Raw genomic sequence first — 23,642 nt, 5'->3', positions numbered from 1 at the left:
TTTTAGGTTATCCAAGTGCAACTAACTGATGCCTCTGGTGGAGGTACTATTGGGTTAGATCGAATTGCAAATATTATTATTCCTGCCAATGATAATCCTTATGGTGCAGTAGCCTTTGTTCAGAAGGTTTATCGTGTTCAAGAGCCTCTGGAAAGAAGTTCCTGTGCTAACATAACTGTCAGGCGAAGGTATATGAGATAGCTACTTGCATCTGTGGGAGTGATGAGAGTTGTGGGGTGGTGGGGAAGGATCCCTTGCACAGCTAAATCATTTAGGTTTTGTGGTTTTTTCCTATGCCATAAATTATTTTATAGGTTATTTTTATGTGTTAATTGAATTATGCTTATTAGTATAAAGGGCCTTTCATTTATCATACCAATTGTTAGTGAAATGGGTAATAAATTTTATATCACTGAGCTCTCTAACCCTAGAAATGCATTGCTTTAATCTGTAATTTGTTACAATTAGTACTTAAATATAACTGGCTTCTAAATTAAAGAACATTTGTATGATGTATGAAGGAGTTGATTTCCAGGTCTGTTTTTTCTAGCTTTTTTTTTTTTTTTTTTTTTTTTTTGGTGAGGCAGCATTGGGCTCACTGAGATCCTTCAGAAATAGAACACAGGATCTTGGGAAATTGTGACAAGTACAGTCAGCCCTCTGGTATCCACAGGGGATTGATTGCAGGGTCCTTGGATATAACAAAATTCTTGGATGCTCCCCTTATATAAAATGGTGTAAAATATAAAATTTGCATATAACTTATGCACAGCCATCCATATACTTTAAATCATCTCTAGATTACTTATAATACCTAATACAATGTAAATGCTATGTAAATAGTTGCTATACTGGACTGGTTTTTAAAGTTTGTATTTTTTTAATTTTTTTTCTGAATATTTTTGATCTGCGGTCTTGAATCCACAGATGTAGAACCTGTGGATACAGAGGGCTGACTGTTACTACTTTTCCTCAAAATGTAGTCATGTTTGTTATCATTGTTACTTTGTTTCAGTTAAGTATAGCAATAAAAATTAACTTTGTAATTTTGTTTTGAAATGCTGAATTTGCATACTTTGGAAAATATTTTCATAGCTTGGTTAAAAATAAGTGTTGTTTGATTGAAAATTAGCAAGGTTTCCTTACAGGAGAAAACAAAATGTTGGGAGACAAGTGTAATTAAGAAACAGGGTTGTGTTTGTACTACGACTTTAAACATTAAAAAAAAAAAAATTGAAAACCACAATCAGCATTCCTCTTCTCTATGTGTAATTACTTTGAGTGCTTAACCTGTTTTTTAATTGTCACTCCACATTTTAGCGGAGGGCACTTTGGTCAGCTGTTGTTGTTCTACAGTACTTCCGACATTGATGTAGTGGCTCTGGCAATGGAGGAAGGTCAAGATTTACTGTCCTACTATGAATCACCAATTCAAGGGGTGCCTGACCCACTTTGGAGAACTTGGGTGAATGTCTCTGTCGTGGGGGAGCCCCAGTATACCTGTGCCACTTTGTGCCTTAAAGAACAAGCTTGCTCAGCGTTTTCATTTTTCAGTGCTTCTGAGGGTCCCCAGTGTTTCTGGATGACATCATGGATCAGCCCAGCTGTCAACAGTTCAGACTTTTGGACCTACAGGAAAAACATGACCAGGGTAGCATCTCTTTTTAGTGGTCAGGCTGTGGCTGGGAGTGACTATGAGCCTGTGACAAGGCAATGGGCCATAATGCAGGAAGGTGATGAATTCGCAGATCTCACAGTGTCTATTCTTCCTGATGATTTCCCAGAGATGGATGAGAGTTTTCTGATTTCTCTCCTTGAAGTTCACCTCATGAACATTTCAACCAGTTTAAAAAATCAGCCAACCATAGGCCAGCCAAATACTTCCACAGTTGTCATAGCACTGAATGGTGATGCCTTTGGAGTGTTTGTGATCTACAGTATTAGTCCCAATACTTCCGAAGATGGCTTATTTGTTGAAGTTCAGGAGCAGCCCCAAACCTTGGTGGAGCTGATGATACACAGGACAGGGGGCAGCTTAGGTCAAGTGGCAGTCGAATGGCGTGTTGTTGGTGGAACGGCTACTGAAGGTTTAGATTTTTTAGGTGCTGGAGAGATTCTGACCTTTGCTGAAGGTGAGTGATGGTTCTAAATGAATTTCAGTTGCCCCTGGTAAAGTCATCATAGTCCATTTTAATGATAAAATTTATAAGAATTCTTACTGTGTACATTCTTGTTAATATATAAAAATGTAGTTTGGCTTTAGAAAAAAATAGTTAATTGGCTTGTTAATGGTTGGTATGACATACACAGCCTGACATGACTGTACATATATATCTTTTTAGTTTAAAAAACAGATTTTCTGGGAATATGTGAATTTTATCCCTTTATGTTTGATAGTAGTGTCTTTAGCAAAGCACGGAGGAAACTACAAGGCAAGTTCTGATTTTGTAAGGGAACTTTTAATAATGACCCATGTACCTACAACCATACATGTTGGTAAGAAGCAGTGGTAGCTAGGAAAATGAGTATTAATTGATAAACATTTTCATATGCACTAGACAAATCAGGAAATATCATCAGTGAAAATTATTTGTAAATAAAAGTAGCATAAACTTTGGTGACTGCATTTATATTACATTAATCCTAGTGATCAACTTATAATACTGTTCCTACACTTGCGATCACTACTGTGAATTTTCATAAACAATATAATGATATTTTGCATGACCAGCTAATTAGAATTAGGATCAGATTGAGTGGTCCTTTTTAAGGACTGGTTGACTTCTGTGCTATTTAAAATTGGGAAAGTTAGTATGTTTAAAATAGTTTTATTTGGGTGTGGGAAAGGTATCTTTACTGAGATTATTGATTATATCCTCATTTGGGCAATTATATATTCCATAGAATTTTTAAAAACATAGTGCTTTCTGATTGAAAAAGTAATGTATATTCTAAAAACTTCAGAATATACAAAAAAATGAAGGAAAGAAACTTTATTCATGATTCCATATTTTAGAACAATCCATTGTATTTGTTTAACTTTTTAAGGCATATACTTTTTTTTGGAAACTAATTAGAGGTCATGGTTCACATATAATATGCTTTTTGAAACATATAATAATCATTATGTTTTAGAGTAAATTTTTAGAATTGTATAAAATATTTTTATTATGGTTATTTTCTAGTCAGTGATTTGAGGATTTAGTGGGATATGATATGCTTGACGGAAGATGGGAACAGGTTAGTAATTGGTAACTTTTCTATTTCAAAAGGAATAAAGAAAATGTAACGAGGAGGGCGTGGGAATGAAAATATAAAGTTAGATTTTCCAGTGGTTTTGTTAACTACAAAGAAAGTTATATATAAAGAAATAGCATTATATAAATTACTATTACCATGAATCGTAACCTTAGCATCACACAAAATGGACTCTATTTTATAGCTATTGCTAACTTAGATTCTTAGATAGTGCAGACTGTCTTAAAGCAATCTTGACACTGCTGTATTGATGAAAATGCACCAGGGTCACAAAAGAGAGAACATGCATTTAATCTCCTTTCTCCTTTTTCCTGCCTTGTCTTTTCTCATTCTTTCATTCTCTCTCCAGAAAGTGGTGAGAAAATAAATAGGGGACACCTTAGACTGAACAGCAGAAACAGTATTGGATTTAGGGACATTCTATGGTACCCTATTAGATCAAATTGCAAAGTAGATTGCTTGGACTTTGTGGCTGTCACTTGTCCCTTTGAGTTCCTCTTTTGTTTTCTTCCTTCATTGCACTACTTCCTGGAAACTGGTACTTGATGTTGTTATCTCATCTAGTTACCCAAAGATGCATCTCATTCACGCTGGTTCTTTTGCTCAGAATTTGACATCCCTTTTTAGTTCCTCATTTTGACCAGCATTCTGTAAGTGTTCCTGGTTTTTCAGGAAGGTATTGTGTTGAATATCTGATTAAAATTGTCACAGTAATGCCAGAATGAGAATGAGACCCCACTCTCCTAAAGGGAGTTGTTTCTAAACAGAAGATACCTTTGAAGCTCTTTTCCTAGCTAGGCGTCTGTTCTTGGCTAAAATCCAGGAAGTAAAGCCATGATTCTCTGAAACAATTCTACCTTTTGACTTTCCCGTAATTGAAAATGTCCTTCTCCCCAATCTGTCTTCATTAATGAAATTTTGCAGTGTTTGATGTGTGAAAAGATATATATATATAATATATATGTATATATAATCATCAAAGTTTGCTTATATTGCCCATGATATGGAGCTGTTATAATTCACTCATATTTTTACTTAACTTTTAAAACTAAAAATTATTTTAGGCCTTTCTGAGTTCTCTATGTTGGTGATTTTGTTACCTTGGTTTTTATTCCATTGATGTTTTTATAGGTGAAACCAAAAAGACAGTCATTTTAACCATCTTGGATGACTCTGAACCAGAGGATGACGAAAGCATCATAGTTAGTTTGGTGTACACGGAAGGTGGAAGCAGAATTTTGCCAAGCTCCGACACCGTTAGAGTGAACATTTTGGCCAATGACAATGTGGCAGGAATTGTTAGCTTTCAGACAGCTTCCAGATCTGTCATAGGTCATGAAGGTGGGTTCCTTTTTTTGTTAAGCATATTAATTTTCTTTTCCATGGATATCATTTTTTGTCTAGTTCTTTAAAACTTCTGATGTTTTTCCCTTTATTAATTTGTTGAACTGTGTGTGTGTTAATCTGCATAGAACTTCTTTGGGAGAAGGCTTTGTAATGAACTGTTTAGCCAGATTTAGGAGCCTTGCAAACCAATTCCATGTTCTAGCTTGCCATTCTCTACTGGTATGACTTTAAGGAAGTTAAACCTGGAATGCTTAACCCATTAATGTTAATGCTTAACCCAATAATGTTAATCTTAACAGATTAACCCATCTGTTAAATGATACAAAATATTACTTACTTCATAGGTTTCTTTGTGAGGATTAAGTGAGCTAATACATGTAAAATGCTTAGCGTAGTTCCTGGAAAGTATAGCGTATGCCCAAGGGTAGCCGTTGGTATCAAACAGTGAAACATTGGCCGCCGGTTAAAAACAAGTAATAGTTTGTAATCAGTGAATAGTTTAGCCTGGATTTTATATTGTGTTTGTATATTTTATGAACAAAGTGCCAAGCTAGAAAACCTTATAAAATGTCATTCTTCCTTAAAAAACAATAATTTTCTTGAATTCTTACTTAATGTTTTATATGACATGTAGGGTTTTACACAGAGGGGGTAATTTTTGTGTGTTTAAAATATAACAGTGTTTTTGTCTGTTTAAGCCTGTTTTGAGGTAAAACAGGTATTTATAGCCTGTGTTTCATTACTTACTTTGTATCTGGAATTAAAACAATAATTTTACCTTGAATAGTTAATAAATGAAAAGGATATAGATTAGGTACTTGGACATCTATTTATTAGATGAGAAAACAAATTGAGACACAGAGAGATTAAAAGACTTGACAATGTCAGACAGTTAGTGGCTGTGCTAGAAACAGAATGTATTTTACTGTATTACCTTTTCTTTTTCCCTTACTGTACTTCCAACTTGCAAGTTTATTTATCCATGCAAATGTTCGAGCCATTTTCTGTACTCTACTTTTATTAATGGTTTGGAATTGCATGTTGTCATAACAGTAATGAGTAAAAGTGACTAACAAATTCCATAAATCTAACTTAAAGACAGATCAACTATCAAAAAGTTATTTGTAACATAATACAAAGTTACTGCAGGAATCGTTAATAATAATGACAACAGTAACACTTATGGAGTGTTTTCTGTGTGCCAGACACTCCACCTTCATTATTTCACTTAGGTTTAATAGCAGTCCTATGAAATAGGTATAATCGTATACACCAGATTTTCATTCAAGGAAACTGAATTTGAGAGAGACTAAATAGCAACAATTATTCAGTGGTAGTGCTTAGGACCAGCTGTGTCAAATCCAAAGCCCATGCTCTATAGGGCACCTAGTGAGGAGAGAATTTATTTTGCTTGAACTTGTGTCTTCTGTGGAACCTGACAATGCAGGGACTTTTGGTAAATATTTGAAGTTATTTGAGTTGGAAGCAGAATGAATTTGAGTAGCAATGCCTATGTGAGGGAAGGAAATTAGTGAGAGAACCTGACTCTGTCTCAGGTTAAAGGTGGACATTGGTTAAAGATGATAGCTCAAATCTGGAAAATGAATATGATGATTTTTGCGGACAGAGGAGAAAAAGCAAATTATCGGAATGGAACCATGCAAAACATCAGACTAAGGTGCTGGGAAAGAAAAATTACCCGAGAGGAAAGAGAAGCCTTTGCTGGAGAGGCAGGGAGAAACCAGGGAGAGCGTGTGTTTTTAATCAGTTACACTGATTACTCAGTAATCAATGTGTCTCATACTAATATGGCCAAAAAGGGGAGTTAGATCTCCAATGGGCCAAACAAGACAGTAGCAATGGTAGATGAATTTTAAAGGAGGACTGGGGATAGGAAGCAAATATCTAAGGATGACAAACGTAGAGGCCTTCGGCGGGTGCTCCTCAGTGTGGCTTTCAAGAGCCTGCCTGTTCAGTGTTTGCTTCTGGTCTGTGACAAGAGGATTGGAAACTCTTATAACAATTTCACTTTGCTGTGATATCCGAAAGCAGTGTCTATGGGCTGGTATTTGTTTTTTTGTTTGTTTGTTTTTTGTGTTTGTTTTTTTGCCGTTTAACTTATCTAGTCATTTATTTTATTGTGTTTTACAAGAGGGTCAGCCTCTGATGTATTGAGGCAAAGAAAGCAAAAAGCCCTGTCCTTCACAGCATTAAGTTTTGAGAAGCACTGCTTATTGGCTGTGACAGCAAGGAGAGGAGAAACATTGGAGAACACAGATGAAAGGGGAGCATTTTGGATTTGTTTTGTTTTGTTGAAGAAATATAGGAAGGAAAAGAAGAGAATCAAAGTGTTAGTGGTGTGAAAGGTACAAATAACAGCTGAGATCAGGAAAGGATACATGAGATTTAAGGAGGGATTTAGAGCTAGACTAGGCAAGTGCTTTTCAGCAATATGATGAAATTTCTTTTCTGAGGAATACAAAATAATTTGGATGTCTAGGATCAATTTAAGGAGATTTTAACTGTAGGGCCATTAATTTTGTGAAAGTGCATTCTGTGAGCCTGGATGGTGGTGGTAGTGGTGAGTTGTAGGGCTCTGAAGACACTGAGGCCCTCCTTCTAGGTACCACAGCGTCTTGGAGAGACTGCAGACATGAACACCTACAGTCTCTTTGGCCCGGATGAACTTCGCCTGAAAACAATATTGTGGCCTCATCAGTTTCCAACAGCTAATTATCTGCAGGAGAGGCAAACAGGAAGGATTAGTAATTAAAATAAATGGTCCAAAGGTGTTATGGTTAAAAATCTGCTTTAGCATTTCAATCTAAAATACCAAATTGCTTTTATTGCAGGTATGCGTGCTCCCTAGATTTTTTACATTTCCTATATAAAAGTTGGGGTCAATTTCTATTTTTTGCTTACTTTTTCTCTTCATTCCTAAGCCTTTTCCTGGAATATAAATTATTTTTTTCAAAAACATATTAAGCCACAATAGTTCTGTATTTTATGTATGCTTTATATTACCATGAAAATTGCACAGAGATGTGTATGTATCATGATGAGTTTATGAAAGTGAAATAATGAAAACATCATGGCGATTCTTCAGAGATAACCGCTAAACCAATGGGGTAAAAATAACCTTGCTATGTGAGCTTTTAACAGTGTTAACATTGCTTTTGGCCTAGTGTTGGAGTTTCATTTATGTGATTAGATTTAAAATGTGGACTATGCTGAACTTCTGGCTCTAGAATGCATTTTTGATTCATGGGGAGGATTTACCTTAGTCTCTAACAATGTATTGAATTCTGTAGAATCCTATTTCTACATTTTGTCCTAATGCAATTGGAGAGCTGCCCAGTGATAAATATTACTTTCTTTCAAATGTAATGGACAGCATTTAGAAACATAGGACAATGGATTTTACTGTGGTTGCACACTGGGTATAAATGGGCTCTTTATAAATCTGTGCTAGGTGTTTCAGTCACCCAACTCAGCAGCATCATAATCATCCTGTCACATTCGATGGATTTTAAATTTTTTCTTCTCTTAGGGACAGCATGAATCTTTTTTATACAAAGATTTGAACAAGAAATGTGATTCTTTAAAGAAATATATAGAACTGCTATATTGGAAATATTCAGCTTAACTCATTGACAATCTGTGCTTCCCATTATTCATATTCCTATAATTGTTTTAACCCATTTTCTTTTTTATTATAGAGGGCAATTTGGATAGTATACGTATGTCGTGTATACATGTATCTATTAAAATATATTTTCTGTATTTTGGTTTTCCATTATTTTTATGTACGTTGTAGTTGGTGTTTATCTTTGTAGAAAGAATTCAGGCCTTGAAAATAAGTGCCTAAAACACTTAGGATTATTAAAATACATTCTTCATTCATATTCTTTATCTGCATTAGGTTAGTTCTAGACACTATCTGACAGTTGAAATGTGCTTTAGAGTTGAAATGTGTCACTAACTTTTGGTAAACTCTGTGGATTTCATATCAAGATGATCTTCCGCTTTTGTAGTCAGACACTTGGTTAGGTAAGGGCTCTTCTGACTTTCATCTTGGGTGAAAACTAGAAGGCTGTTTGCTGTTTAGTATCTAGTAAAATCTTTGTCATCTAAGATTTATACTCTCTCTTAAACATTTCTTCTGTCTTTTCCCTTAAATTTGGAAGACTAAATACTTATTTTTAAGTTTTTCTTTTTCATGTGACTGTTTGACTTTTCACCGTGGCAGAAGGTATCTTTCTGAAATGTCCAGTCATTTTTTCCAGGAAGCATTTTAGATGGACCTGGCTCCTGGAAGTCTGCAATAAAGAGACAGAATCAATACCTCCCTTTTGATTATTGCTTAGAAAAAATTTCACACTATTCTTGCTGTTGACATGATACATTTTCACTAGGATTACGAGATTATGTGTTTAAGAAATACTTCATTTATCTTTTATTTATATGTGCTTCTCTATGTGTGTGTGGGTGCGCATGTGTTTGTGTGTATGGGTGTTTGTGTGTGTGTGTGTGTTTGTGTGTGTCATGCTTCAAATTATGTTTTTGCAGTATTTTCTTGCAGGTTACTTTCATGGTAACTTTTTAACTTTTCAGAGGGGATATTGATGAAGTAGTATTAGACTTTGAGTGTTTTTACATGTAGTAAGTTTGTCTGAACATTTTACTTTCTTTTCTCCTAAGCATTTTATTTTTACTTTTACCTAAAAGTGATGTATTTATTCCCAAATCTCTATGTGTAAACTTGCAACTGCAATTTTATTATTGTGATTATAGGTTACCCTTCAACATGGAAATTTTTGACCTGCATTTTGTTTTCTTGCCATTCGTGTTCTCTTTGCACTTTAGTACTTTATTAAACTTCCATAATTTTCTTTTTGAACCATTAACAACTTTTGTGATTTGAAAAGTTTGAAAACCATAACTCTTACAAAAGAGTCACCAGACAACACTGAAGGTGAAATAGCTTAATAATTTCAAGGATTTTTCTATGCTTTTTGGGAATAAATTTTTGTTTTTCAGTATTCTAAACTTGCTCTATAAGAAATTTTATATATTGCACAATAGACACCAGAGTTTCATAGTAGTGTCTATATTTTGTTCACAAGTCTTACAAATAGAAAATTTTTAAATGGTATGTTAGCAATGGCTGACTATACACAGTCTTTCAGTTTCATCCCAATCTTTAGACAATCTGATCTAGAAATTCCTGTGTTTTTAAAAGATCAATCTAAGACATAGTCTACTAATGTAATGGTAACTAAGGTTTTTTGTATTGACACACTTAAAATGTGTTTTAAAAGGTCTTTCTAATGCTTTTATTTATATTATCCACTCTCCTTAAAATGTTCATTTTGTTAAATTGTGTTTAAATTTAGTAAGAAAAATTTATTTTATGTTTTTAATTTGAAATTAAGATAGTTTCTAAATTAATTAATTCATGATATTTTAAGAAACCTTCCTATAAGAAATATTTGTTTAGTTGTCTTCAGAAATAAAAGACATGGCAGTTTAAAAAATACTTGAAAGCGGTATTTAAATTTTATTGCTTTATTTCTACTCTTTAAAAAGTGTTTGAAGATATTACTTATATACACAAAAGTTACTTGGATAACTAACTGAACTAAACTAACTAAAAGTGACATTTTTAGTGAATGTGATTTTTAACTATATGTCTATGCTATACAATTTGATTAAGGATGTTGTCTTCTCAGTCTTTTAAAACATCATTCTATCTTTGCATAATAATAATTTTTTAGTGGTATAGTTCATTGGTATTTCTTAACTGTGTTCATCATCCTATAAATCTAATGAATTGAGCGTATTTTCAACAAGTCATATGGCCATTAGCACACTCCCTAACAGCTTACTTTATGCTTTTAGCAATTTGAAAGACATGTTATGATTTTCTTCACTTTTGTAAAGTATTATATGGGGATAAAAGCCAGGAATAGAAAAGATCTAAAATATCTCCATCATCCAGGAATGATAACTGTAACTTTGGTGAAGTTACAGATGTTGATGTACAGATTTGACACCTTTCCTTTGCATTTCTTTTTATAAAACAAAATCATTGATGGTAATATGTAAGTTATGACTATAGAAATGTGATTTTCAGGTATTTGCAAGCATTTTTATGCATGCATTGTGTAAAATCACATTGCATATCAGTGTAAGGAATTTGTGCCCTTTTGAAAAGTGAAGGAAGAATTTACTTGTGTTATTACCATGAGGACTTTATTATTTTCTTTAATTTACAGAACACTTATGTTCTGGTGCATGTTTTGGAGTGTATAAAAGTTTGTGTTTCCCATTTTAGCATGTGCTTTTGTAACTTTTACATGTTGAGTTTCCTGAAGTTCTACTAAATGGAAGTATTTAGAAGTGGGATAATAAACAGTAAGCATGTGTAAAACTTCTAGAAAATTCAAACAGAACAGCTTTGTAATGTTCTTGGGAAAGGTGCTGTAATAGTTGCATGCTTGGGGTTTGGGTTTTGTTGAGTTCAAATGTGAAGTTTATTTTCCATTAAGCATTTATCAATTTACACATTTTACTTGCAGGAGAAATTTTGCAATTCCATGTGATAAGAACTTCCCCTGGTCGAGGAAATGTTACTGTTAACTGGAAAATTATTGGGCAAAATCTAGAACTCAGTTTTGCTAACTTTAGCGGACAACTCTTCTTTCCTGAGGTAATACTGCAAAGAAGAGTCAACCACAAATATCTAGAAAGAATGGTATGTTTTGAGGAAAATGGGATAGAAAAGCAGCACTACTGTAGTTATTATCTTTCTCTCTTCTCCAGACCTACGTGCTATGAAGTCTTTGACGATGTATTTAATTGTTTTTATCTTCCTTCCCATTGCCTCAATATTAAGCCAAGCTGATACTACCTTCTGCCTTGAGTAGTACATTGAACTTCTAATGACTAGTGTCCCTGCAGCACTTGTCTTCTTTCCTCTGCTCCAGTTTTTTCTATTCACCATTGTTGTAGAAACCTCCCCAACTTTGTGCTTTGAGATTTCCGGTAGTGCCACATTGCTCAGTGAATAAGATTTACATTCATTAGCTCAGCATTCAAGATCTTCCACAATTAGCCCCTGTCTGCTTGGAGCTTACATTCCCATGAGTCATTGGCTTTTATTTATTTATTTTCAAGCCACAGAACTTTTGTTTAAATGCAAATATGTTTGGCTGCATGATTTATAATAAAAATAAAGCAGGAGATAGCTCATTCAATAACGATAGAGGGATTGATTTCTTTTTGTATGACATAGGGGTCGTTGAGTACAACACTGTTTGTGCATTTGTTGGATGACAACATTCCTGAGGAGAAAGAAGTATACCAAATCATTCTGTATGATGTCAGGACACAAGGTAATTCAGAATTTAATTTTAATTTTTTTGGTATATTCTTTTTGTAAAAGAAAGAAAATTGTTGTTATCTCTGTATTTAACAATTAGATGCATACCAATTTTTAAAATGTTACTTTATTATGTGTCCCCTAGAAATGTTAGATCCAAAAAACATTAGCATCATATGGGAATACTTATCTTTATGGACTAGAGAAAAAAGCCCTGAAACATTTTGCTAAATGGTTACTTACAGAATAAAATTCATTTCCAAAGGTAGAATTTTTTTGAAATTAATTTGAGACTTACAGGCCAATTTGAATTTTGGACCAATTATATGGATAATTCAAATTTAGTCTTCCTTTTTTTTTTTTTTTCCTAATGTGACAGGGTCTCGCTCTGTCGCCAGCCTGGAGTACAGTGGCACAATCTCGGTTCACTGCAGTCTCTGCCTCCCGGGTTCAAGCGATTCTCCTGCCTCCGTCTCCCAAGTAGCTGGGACTACAGGCGTGCACCACCATGCCCAGCTAATTTTTGTATTTTAGTAGACAGGGTTTCACCATGTTGGCCAGGATGGTCTCAATCTCTTGATCTCGTGATCCGCCTGCCTTGGCCTCCCAAAGTGCTGGGATTACAGGTGTGAGCCACCATACCTGGCCCAAATTGAGTCATTTTTAAGCAAATTATCTGGGTACCTTCCTCAATTTCTACTCAGTTTCTATAATTCTGATAACCAATATAAACTAATAATGACAGTAATATATGAAGTGAAGAAATTCATGATCTTCCACCTGAAAGAAAAATGGAATGTGGCTTTTGTTAACCTGAAGATTTGTTAGAGAAGTAAATAGAACACTTTTGATTACCTTCATGTTTCAGAGAGTGAGGTTATATTTCCAATGATTAAAAGCTAATGCCAAATCACTGGTAGATTCCTCCCTGACATTTTTAGGAGTTCCACCAGCAGGAATCGCCCTGCTTGATGCTCAAGGATATGCAGCTGTCCTCACAGTAGAAGCCAGTGATGAACCACATGGAGTTTTAAATTTTGCTCTTCCATCAAGATTTGTGTTACTACAAGAGGCTAACATAACAATTCAGCTTTTCATCAACAGAGAATTTGGATCTCTAGGTTTGTGTTGCTCTAGAATGAATGGGTTTTCCAGGCAGGTGCTTATTAATATTCTACTTGTGTGGATGAAAGCCATTGCTAAAATAAATCAGGGACAAGAGAAAATTAATATTTTTTCATTCAGGACAGAACTTTATAACTTCCTTATTTTTGAAAAGATTAAATGAATTTTCTGTTTTCACAGAAATGCTGTGTAATTAACAAACATAATACTTCAGCAGCATACGGTAATTTAGGCTGACTGTGGGTCTACTAATCTATGCTGGGCTTGGTCATGGGTGGCTGTATTTCATATGTCTGTCATTCTTCTCCTGGAACCAGTGGTAGCACAAAAGACCAAGTGAAAATGTGTAAGGCCCCCTGAGGTCTAGGGTTAGAACCAGCATATCATCATTTTTACCTTGTTCTATTAGCTAAAACAAGTCACATATCTAAATGCAAAGCCTGAAATATGCTTTTCCCACAGTGAGACACCTGCGAGCCATCATATGGTAAAGATTATGGATATAGGAAGGGGTGAGGAATTGGGAACAGTAATACTAGCTACTGAAGGTGCTTTTCGGAAAGGCAAAAAATCCACAATGGGACATTATTGTAAACGTTTAGGGAATTATAAAACATTTTTCCAACCTATTCAATTAGGAGCTATCAATGTCACGTATACCACGGTTCCTGGAATGCTGAGTCTGAAGAACCAAACAGTAGGAAACCTAGCAGAGCCAGAAGTTGATTTTGTCCCTGTCATTGGCTTTCTGATTTTAGAAGAAGGGGAAACAGCAGCAGCCATCAACATTACCATTCTTGAGGTAAAACTCCTATTTTTTTCCTTACTATTGAATTAAACCTGAAGTAACTACATAGAAGGTAGAAATTGATGGAAGAGTCTATAACTTATAAGTAGTAACATTTAGTAAGACACTTCTAGTAACTTTGCATTTTAAGACATCAAGTTTCGTGAAAACTAAGTCTACCTGAGTTTTTTCTATTTGTAAAAAAAAAAAAAAAAACAACTCTGACTTTAATATCAGGTTTGGATACTCTACAATTATAATACTAGAAACTTAGTGAATTCTTTTCTGCTTGATTCCCCCTGATGGTACCTTTAAATCATCTTATTTCTTTTCTTGATTTTGTTGTTATTGTTTGTTTTTTTTTTTAATCGTACAGGGGTTTCTGTTCTTGTTTAGATCGACTGGCCTGCTGTTACGTATTTTATTATAGACATACCCATGATAAAGAATTTTCTTAGGGTAATCCCCTTTAAGATGTTATAGACCTATGAGGTTTCAAGGAGTATTTTGATTACTCCATAGGATTCTTTGGACCAGAAAATCCATGTATGTCAGAATCTTTGTTGGTAGTAGGACCGTTTACATTAGAGATAGGGAGAGACTCACTAGAGGCAGATGGCACAATATGCAATTATGATTACGTTAAGCTTAACATAATCATTAGTGATTGAAATTGTATTTTAAATACTTTTTCCCATTGTGGAATCTCATGTTGTTTTGGGACTTAGTGTATCAGTTACCTAAATACATTTCCAAGAGGTTTATAAAAATGGTACTCATGGAGGGAGTAGGAGATGGTGTGTAGGACAGGGGAAGGGAAAGAGGGAGAAAGCATGAATATTGCAGTTGAAAAAATATTTTTCAATTCCTATGTATTTTGGGAGTTCTATTTTAAAATGTATTTTATTATCTTGGAGGCCTGTTCTTTTACAAAATTATAAGTGGTATAAACCATCTACCTTCTGAAGTCAGTAACTTACTTTGTTGATTACTGTGGCACTGTGACCTAATACAACAGTATAAAAATTCCAAAGCTGTAAAATTAAAGGTAATAATATGTCAGTATACGGGATATAACACGAGATTTGATAAAGCTTTCAATTAAGTTATCTTTCAAATGTATACTTTATTAATAACAATATAAATAAATGGATTGATTATTCCTTAGATATGTTAGGTTTTAAAGCAGAGAATACACAGTCGCCCTTCTTTTCTCTGAGGAGTCTAGGTTTTTTTGAACATGGGGTTTTTGGTTCCACCTTTGTTTCATCCTAGCTCTTTGCAACCCTTTTTGCTCCCCTCAGTAGCACTAGATTAAGAGACTGCAGGGCTATGTATATAGGAACAAACTGCCGTGGGGAGTGGTAGGGAGGAGTTATTGCATGGGGGATGGGGGACAGTAAGAGTAGGCACAGCAGTCGTTCTGTGTCACTGACCTTATAACTCATATTGGCCCATATATTGCATAAGACAATCTAGAGACCATGATTTTCACATATTTGTTCACATGGAAACATGACTCCATTAAATAAAGTGAGGAGAAAAGCATATGTTGGTGAGTGTGTGCTGACATTATATATGCATAAATATATACACACATTGTGTTTCTTTGTAAATATTGACGGCTGGCTGATCATTCTTGACATGGATTTTGCTAATCCTTATGTTTGTAGTACCTGCCTTGTTTTCATTGCTATTATATGGACTAGTGATTAATAATAATAGCTATTAATTTTAAAGCATTTTCTCTAGGCCACTCTACACACATGATTTGTAATCATTATTACAGTCTCCCACCCAAAGGACCTATTATTGCCCCAGTATAGAGAGAGTAGAATTGGAGTCCTAAAATTTAAGTAACTTACTTAAAATTATAGAATTTGGTACTAGGCCTCCTTGAACTGCAAAGCCCTTTTTTTTTTTCTTCGTGGTATTCTATTCCTCCTCCTACACATTGGATATTATGGTAATTTAAAGTGTTTTGTTCATATTATGCTTAAAATAATTAGGCCTATATATTTATAAAATTGGTTTACATATTATATAAATCTAGGTTAAAAATGTTAAAATATTTAAGTGGTTTCATATGTGTCAACCTAATTACTTCCTATACACCCAAGTATAAGTTTAATACTTTTATGTTTATTTTTTCTAATTTAGATGTCTACTTTATGGTTGCATTTTTGTATCTTCTGTATACTAATTACACAGTTTAACTTAAAAACGGTTTCTGAGAGTTATTTTGAGAATATAGTTAAAGGAATTTAATGGTGTGATTTTTTTCAGGATGATATACCAGAGCTGGAAGAGTATTTCCTGGTGAATTTAACTTATGTTGAACTTATCATGGCTGCTTCAACTTCATTTCCTCCCAGACTAGGTATAAGGGGTTTCTTGTTTGTTTCTTTTCACTCACTTCAAATGAAATGAAGAAACTTTGTTTTTGAATCAGAAGTGATCATTGTGCTGTTTTGTTAATCTTGGCTATGTGTCAAAATATGATGGAATTTTATATTTATTTTTGATACTCTCATATATTGCAGTTTTTACACTGAACAATGTAAAGACATTAAAAATTATTGTGTGATGTTCTTTAAATTTTACAACTATTTTATAAACAAATTTGTAATCCTCAAAATAGTTCTTTGGAAGGTACTTTTCTTTCATTATGCTTTAAAATTAGCTGTTTTCATTAGATCTCCAAACTCTCAGATGTTTTTCTTTTCTTTCAGGTTAAGCAGTGCTGTTGTTTGCTTCTTTGTTGCTTTGTTGTGTTCTCTGCTTCTCTTTTGACCTTTTTTCTTTTTCTTTTCATGCTTTTAGAAAAGAATCAGTTAATTCATTACAGACTGAAAGGTAAAACCTGAACCTTGGTACAAACTTATCTAGATTCCTTTGAAAAGATGTATTCCTGTTTAAACACAAACTCCTGTTTTCAGTGTGGACATTTACTACTGGGAAATTTTGTCTGAAGCCTGTAGGTGTGATGGCCCAATAGAGGGTGGTGCTGAATTGGTTAGAAGCAGTGCTTAGGTTAACTTAGGTTAAAGGAAGAGAAGCATGGCCAGGAGCAGTGGCCTGGGGAACAGGCATTCCTTATTCATTTCTGAAGCTCATTGTGATAACTTTGAAAATATTGAAAGGAAATAATCAGTTTCTAACCTATTGTTTGAATAGTTTCAGTTCTTTTGCTAAAGAAATAGATGATTCCAATGGCTAGGCTGTTTACATCGGGTGTTATTACAAGATAATTATTATTCACACTAAGACAACTAACAAAACAATTCAGATTTCTTTCATCCTCTTACTGAGATAATTTGAATAGTTGACTTCTGTTGAGTGGTTTCTAATGCTCCTATTTCAAGTGCTTTGTACCTTGGTAATGGCATTACTTACATCTTCTCATTTTACAGATGAGGTAGCTTAGGCTAAGAGAAGCTGAGTAACATGCCCCAGATCACACAACTATGGAGTGGTAGAGCTGTCTTCAATGGTGTGACCTGATTTTAGAATCTCTGCTTTTTAGCCTCTTGTCTGATGGACACAAACCCTGATTTTATATGCTTTCCTGGACAGTGTTGTTCTTTTCCCTCTACAGAGAATTACACTCTCCCTACCCTTTCCCTATCCAGGCAGCTATCATAAGTGTCCTAGACTAAGGTGGTACCTCTGAAATTTAAAAGGTAAAGAACAAAATATTAAAAACAAAAATCAAAACAAAACCAAAAAACCAATCAGGAGCAGGATTCGTTAGTATTTTAAGACTAGCCCAGGAGCAGAGTTAGTAATATTTTAAGACTGAAACCAAAACGCCAACCAGGAGCAGGGTTAGTTTATTTTAGGGTATTGGTAACATACTAAGTTTGGTGGACAGAATAAAAATAAAAAGGGAAAGATAAGTTTACTTTGATATTAATCTCTCTTGAGTTCACCAAACCTTTTCCCCATCTTTCCCACGTGTCTCAGCTTCTGTTTGTGTCCCTGTCTCTCTGTGTCTCTTTTGCATGCCTGTATTTTTCTCTGTACCATTCCTTGTGTTTCTCTTCTCATTTCTTTTTTTTTTTTTTTTGCTCTTTCTGCTCCTTCCAACTGTCCCCATTTTCCTTTCCTCCTGAAACAGTGATATTATAGAATAGAGATGCCAAATATGTTTTAACTAATTAAAATAATAGAAACAAAACAGTAATCTCAGTTGTTAATTATTTTATACTGTTCTCAGTTGGTTAAATTTCTATAAATCAGTGGCTTTTGTTAGCCAAAAGTGTCCTTATTCAGATGTGATAAACATTGTCTCTTTATTTTCTTAAATATCTTTTGAGTAATTTTGATAATACCTGTACATTAAGAGTTATATAATTTCAAAGGGACTGTCTTTAAATCCTATATCAAAAAGTATTTTTCATCATTTTTATGTATTTTAAGATATGCTTCTATTTTTTTAGATTCAGAAGGTTTGACTGCACAAATTATTATCGATGCCAATGATGGGGCCCGAGGTGTAATTGAATGGCAACATAGCAGGTAAGGCCAAGGCTGCGTGAGAGTCCCCTTCTGGGTTTCGTATTCTTAGTGTCTACCGAATAAAAGTTTATAAGGGAAAAAATAATGTTTTTTTAAAACTATATTATAGGTTTGAAGTGAATGAAACCCATGGAAGTTTAACATTGGTAGCCCAGAGGAGCAGAGAAGCTCTTGGCCATGTTTCCTTGTTTGTGTATGCTCAGAATTTGGAAGCACAACTGGGGCTGGATTATATCTTCACCCCAAGGGTGGGTCTCAAAATCTATCACAGATGACTTTTACAAATTATTTTATAATAATTATTCCTTAAGAATTACAGTGATTTAGGTCCCATATAAATAAATTATTCTTAATAAATCATTACATATTTCAAAGTAAATTAGGACAGAAGATTCCCACATGGTAAAATAGTTCCCTTCACTATTTTACTATTCTAAATATTATTCTGTATGCATTAACTATTTCATTACAGTATTCGATACTGGAGAATACAGCCTGTAATATTAAAGAATTTATATCATTTGATAGTCTTTCCAGAATGTTTCTCATACTTCTCGAAAATTTTAGCTCTTATTTCTTTGTTTTTGCTCACTGAAACACCTTTAGTGTTTTAAAATACTTCTTTTTGATCCCTTCATGCCTTTTATTTCTTAGCCAAATGTTTACTTTCTTCTCTTCCCTCATAATTTTTTTGGAGACAGAGTCTCGCTCTGTCACTCAGGTTGAAGTGCAGTGGTACAATCTCAGCTCACTGCAACCTCCACCTCCCAGGTTCAAGCAATTCTTCTGCCTCAGCCTCCTGAGTAGCTGAGATTACAGGTGGCCACCACCATGCCTGGCTAATTTTTTTTGTGTGTGTATTTTTAATGTATTTTATATTTTTAGTGTATTTCACCTTGTTGGCCAGGCTGGTCTCAAATTCCTGGCCTCAAGTGATCAGACCCGTTGACCTCCCAAAGTGCTGGGATTACAGGCATGAGCCACTGCGCCCAGCCCCCTCATAATTTTTACTTTTTAAACTTAATGTTGACAGTTTAAATAAAAAGATATAAACCAAAAAATAAGGAAGCAAAATTCAATGTAAAATAGCTTATTCTTTACATTCGCAACTATATTGTATTTCTTTCCAAACATTTTATAGAAACTCACAGTGTATATAAATATAATACTGTCTGCTTTTACCTTTTTGACCAGATTCTTCATTTTGCTGATGGAGAAAGGTATAAAAATGTCAATATCATGATTCTTGATGATGACATTCCAGAAGGAGATGAAAAATTTCAGCTGATTTTAACAAATCCTTCTCCTGGACTAGAGCTAGGGAAAAATACAATAGGTAATTGATAATTTCTTATAAACAGCTTCCTCTCCTTCATGCTGGGTTCCTTAATATGGGGGAAGATGTAAAGGGAATAAAAAGTCTTGGTGGTTTTCTACGCTTACAATGAGAGTGATTTTAAGTTAGAGAATTTGAGAATTTCTGTGTCTCTATAACAATGCCTCTAGCTTGTATGTATTGGTGTATATATGCATGTATGTAAAAGACAAAAAAAGTAGGTTGATACTACAGATAATATTATTTCCTCAATTATTGTAGGGTTATTTAATTTGTAAATGTCTTTCCTTTGGAGTTTGAATTTTGCTCTAGTTTCCTACTTAGCAATAGAAGGAATTACAAAGGTAATTCCTTTAGTGTCATCTACTCTGTAGTATTTCTGCGTAGTGTTGAGGTATACTGATACTTCAGACAGATGATGGGAGCCATAATTCTTTGGTTGCAGCAGTTAGGTATTGTTGCTAAGAGTCATTCTACTCCATTGCTTGATAGGTATTGTGCTGACTGTTTAGAGAAGGTAAGAAAGAGACAAAGGAGAAAACTTGGGAACATACAGAACTTTAAGGTTGGAAGAGCTCTTAAAAAGTCACTTCCATTCCTTCTGATGATAGACAAGCCAGGTGAATTTCAAGGATTGAATGCTGACTGACCCCTCAAACTCCTGTTTTAGTCAGTGGCTGAGCAGGTTTTTATTTTTATTTTTATCTTTATTAATTTGATGAATATTTGCATTCCTAAATTATTGGCCTTTATGGAGAAATTTGATTTGTGGTAGAAAATATGAAAGAATTCTGAGTAGCCCCAGGATTGGTTTTTACTTTTCTTGCTATATTGATAAAATACATTGATATTTCTAAATCCCCAGAAGCCTTTTTATTTTTATTTTATTTTATTTTATTTTATTTTTGAGGCTGTGGCTGTTTTTCAAATTCAGAGTATACGTTTGAGATCAAATCATTTTCTTGTGAAACATAATGGATTGGTAAATGGATACCATGTGTTGGTTGAAAATAGTCTAGGTACAAATAACAGAAAACTCAATGCAAATGGATTTAAACACATATAATTTATTGGTTTATTTAACCTGAGGGTACAGAGACATATGGCTTTAGATGACACAGGAGCAGGACTTAATGCTGCCAGAGATCCTATGGTTTTCTGTCTCTTTTCTTTGCCTTTTGGAATATTGGCTTCATTGCAAGGCTAACATTATTCATTGTCATGAGATGGTGATCAGGATCATTCTTCTGCATTTCATATAACAGGAGAGAGTATTCACATTCATGCATTCCTACAAGGTCCTCATATAAATCTGATTGAAATTACATAGGTTACATGCCCACTTCCATGAGTAGGAGAAATGAATATATTATTGGGCGCTGCCAAGGTTACTTTGTATTTGTAATTTTCTATTTTTAAAGATTAAAAAATTCCTCAGAGCAATAAGTGCTTTGACAGTGAGTCGTTTCTTAAACCATGCCCCATTGATTGACCTTGAGACTGTTTCCAAACCCTTATAAAGTTTCAATAAATATCCTTTTACATAAATCTTTGTATATGTGGATAATTAAGATCATCTGTTGAGTACAATGCATGTTGAGTAGAAAGGACTAATCCACTGCCTTCTGTATAGTTACACTCCAACTGTGTACATATACAGTAGTTTGTCCATATCCTTCCCAGCAATTTCTTTAATCTTTAAATTTTCATATGCCATTTCTAATGACTGAAAAATATGTGGTTGTATTATGCATTATTGTGATTTTTTCTTTCATTGTCCTGTTTGTTAGTAAGCTTGACATGGGTTTGGTTTTTTCTTTGTGATTCTGTTTTTTGTATCCCTTATATACTTTCCTGTGGTTTTTGCTTTATTGGTTTGTAGGAATAGTCATATATTTTGAATTCAGCCCTTTGCCTCTTAAATATATTAAAGATATTTCTCCCAGTCTGTCATTTATCTTTTATTATAATGTCTCATAAATTTTTTAAAATTTAAAATATCAAATATTTTGATATGCTTTTAAATCCTGCTTACTTAGGTCTTTTCACCCAAATGCCATAAAATATTTTACTATATTTTTCTACTATTTTCATAGTTTTGATTTATATTTACATTATTGAACATATAAGGAAGGTATTCATTTGTAGTGTGTGAGGCAAGGATACAACTTCATTTTTCTTCTAAAATGTGTAAAACAATACCCTAAAATATAAAACATATACCCTAAAATGTGTAAAACATATACCCTAAAAGGTATAAAACAGTACAGAGAATGAAACAGAGAGTTGAAACATCAATTTTCAACATGAAATATCTATCCTCCTTTTTTTCCTTCTTTTCTGTCCATCTACCTATCGTTTTTCTGGACTCTGTTTTGTTCTATTTGCCTATTTATGTGCCAATAGCATGCTGTTTTATTTATCATAGCCTTGAAGTACATTTTGCTAGTTTTGCAGATCAAATATTTTTCTTTTTCTTTCTATAAATTATCTCACCTATTCCTTAAAAAAGTCTCTTTCATATGAACATGAGATTCAAGCTGAGATCTATAAAACAAACGAACAATTTTGATTGGTGTTGAATTAGGATTATGGATTAATTTGGATAGATTTGACATCACTATAATGTTGAGTTTTCCAATTTAGAAATATAAAATGCCTTTCCAGTAATTCAAATCTTTTATACCATTGCCTTCCCTTGTGTTCTCTCAAAACCAAACTATAAGACAAGGATTCGGACAAGGATTTAGTTTGTTTGAGAGGTGATCTGTGGAGGCCTGATGAGAAATAAGGAGGTGGAAGAGAGAGAGGAAAGTTGATAGGTGATGTCCTAATGAACAGTACTGCTGTGGGCAACTGACACTCAGTCCTGCTGGGGTCCCTCTTAGACACCAGGTTGAATAAAGCTTAGGATTGTCCCATGACAAGGAAGGAAATCTGGGCTGTTCATTCACCGGCTCCTATTTCTGATCATTTGAGAGTTGCTCTTGGGTGTTGAATTTGCAACAGTTGTGATTTTACTCCTGCATGGGCTGATGCTCTCTTCAGGTAAAGAGAGATCACTGGGCAAATAGGAATTGCTGCAGGTCACTTTAGTGAAGGGGATATAGGTGAGGTGCTGACAGTGTCTGCTACAGTCATACATTAAAAGTTTGTGATTTTCTTCATATAGGTTTTATAGTTTTTACATTAGGCTAATTTCTAAGTATTGTTGCTATTGTGAATAAGGTCTACTTTTTTTTTTTTTTTTTTTTTTTTTTAAGATAGCTATCTATAGAGATATTATAGTAGTCTTTAAGAATGTATGATCTGAAGCGGACTTCCTGATTTTGTGCACCAGGTCTGCCACTTCCCAGCTTGTAAACTTCTTCAAATTACCTGTCTCTGCTTCAATCATAGGTTCTATAAAATGAGAATAATAATATAATCAATATCATAGGGTTATTGCAAGAATTAAAAGAGTTAATATAGGCTAAGCAATTAGCAAGTTCTTAATGGTATTAGTTTCAATTATTATTAATATAAGTGACAGTAAAAAATAGAACACTCTTGATTTGTGAAGGTTACTCAACTTGCTTTGTGTATTTACTATAGTTCTAATATTTTCTCTTGCTTTTTCTTAGTAGACAATCATGTCATCTAGAAAATAGTGACAGTTCTGACTCTTTCCACTACTTTTACAAGTGTTATCTGGCTGGTAGCCCTGGGACACTGTTAAATAGTAGCAATTATGACAGACATTATTATTTTGTCTCTGTTTTTAGTGAGAATGCTGCTAATGTTTCAATATTAAGTTTGATATTTGCTGTTGACTTCTGAGAGATTGCTTCATCAGGTTAAGGAAGCTGCCTTTTATCCCAAGATTACTGAGTATTTTTCTATCA

At 34.1% G+C, this 23,642-nt stretch overlaps 1 protein-coding gene across 12 annotated transcripts in view; it reads left to right on the top strand.

The window, feature by feature from the left end:
* Positions 1 to 23,642, top strand: part of ADGRV1 (adhesion G protein-coupled receptor V1) — a 584,631-nt gene that overhangs the window by 124,300 nt on the left and 436,689 nt on the right. For all 12 annotated transcript variants that reach the window (XR_494199.3, XM_073014617.1, XM_007978103.3 and 9 more), the window contains 11 exons: positions 7 to 188; positions 1,321 to 2,132; positions 4,390 to 4,599; positions 11,187 to 11,317; positions 11,903 to 12,002; positions 12,931 to 13,110; positions 13,753 to 13,916; positions 16,188 to 16,281; positions 18,344 to 18,422; positions 18,532 to 18,670; positions 19,617 to 19,758. Coding sequence is in view for 11 of the 12 variants with exons in the window: in XM_073014617.1 (XP_072870718.1) it covers positions 7 to 188; positions 1,321 to 2,132; positions 4,390 to 4,599; positions 11,187 to 11,317; positions 11,903 to 12,002; positions 12,931 to 13,110; positions 13,753 to 13,916; positions 16,188 to 16,281; positions 18,344 to 18,422; positions 18,532 to 18,670; positions 19,617 to 19,758 (2,233 nt within the window). In the remaining variant the exon portion in view is untranslated. The remainder of the gene's footprint in view (positions 1 to 6; positions 189 to 1,320; positions 2,133 to 4,389; positions 4,600 to 11,186; positions 11,318 to 11,902; positions 12,003 to 12,930; positions 13,111 to 13,752; positions 13,917 to 16,187; positions 16,282 to 18,343; positions 18,423 to 18,531; positions 18,671 to 19,616; positions 19,759 to 23,642) is intronic.

This window comes from Chlorocebus sabaeus, chromosome 4 (genome assembly GCF_047675955.1).
Source record: "Chlorocebus sabaeus isolate Y175 chromosome 4, mChlSab1.0.hap1, whole genome shotgun sequence".
In the NCBI taxonomy this organism is placed as follows: domain Eukaryota; kingdom Metazoa; phylum Chordata; class Mammalia; order Primates; family Cercopithecidae; genus Chlorocebus; species Chlorocebus sabaeus.
The sequence above is the reverse complement of the archived record's forward strand: the minus strand, read 5'-3'. Positions and strand labels throughout refer to the sequence as shown.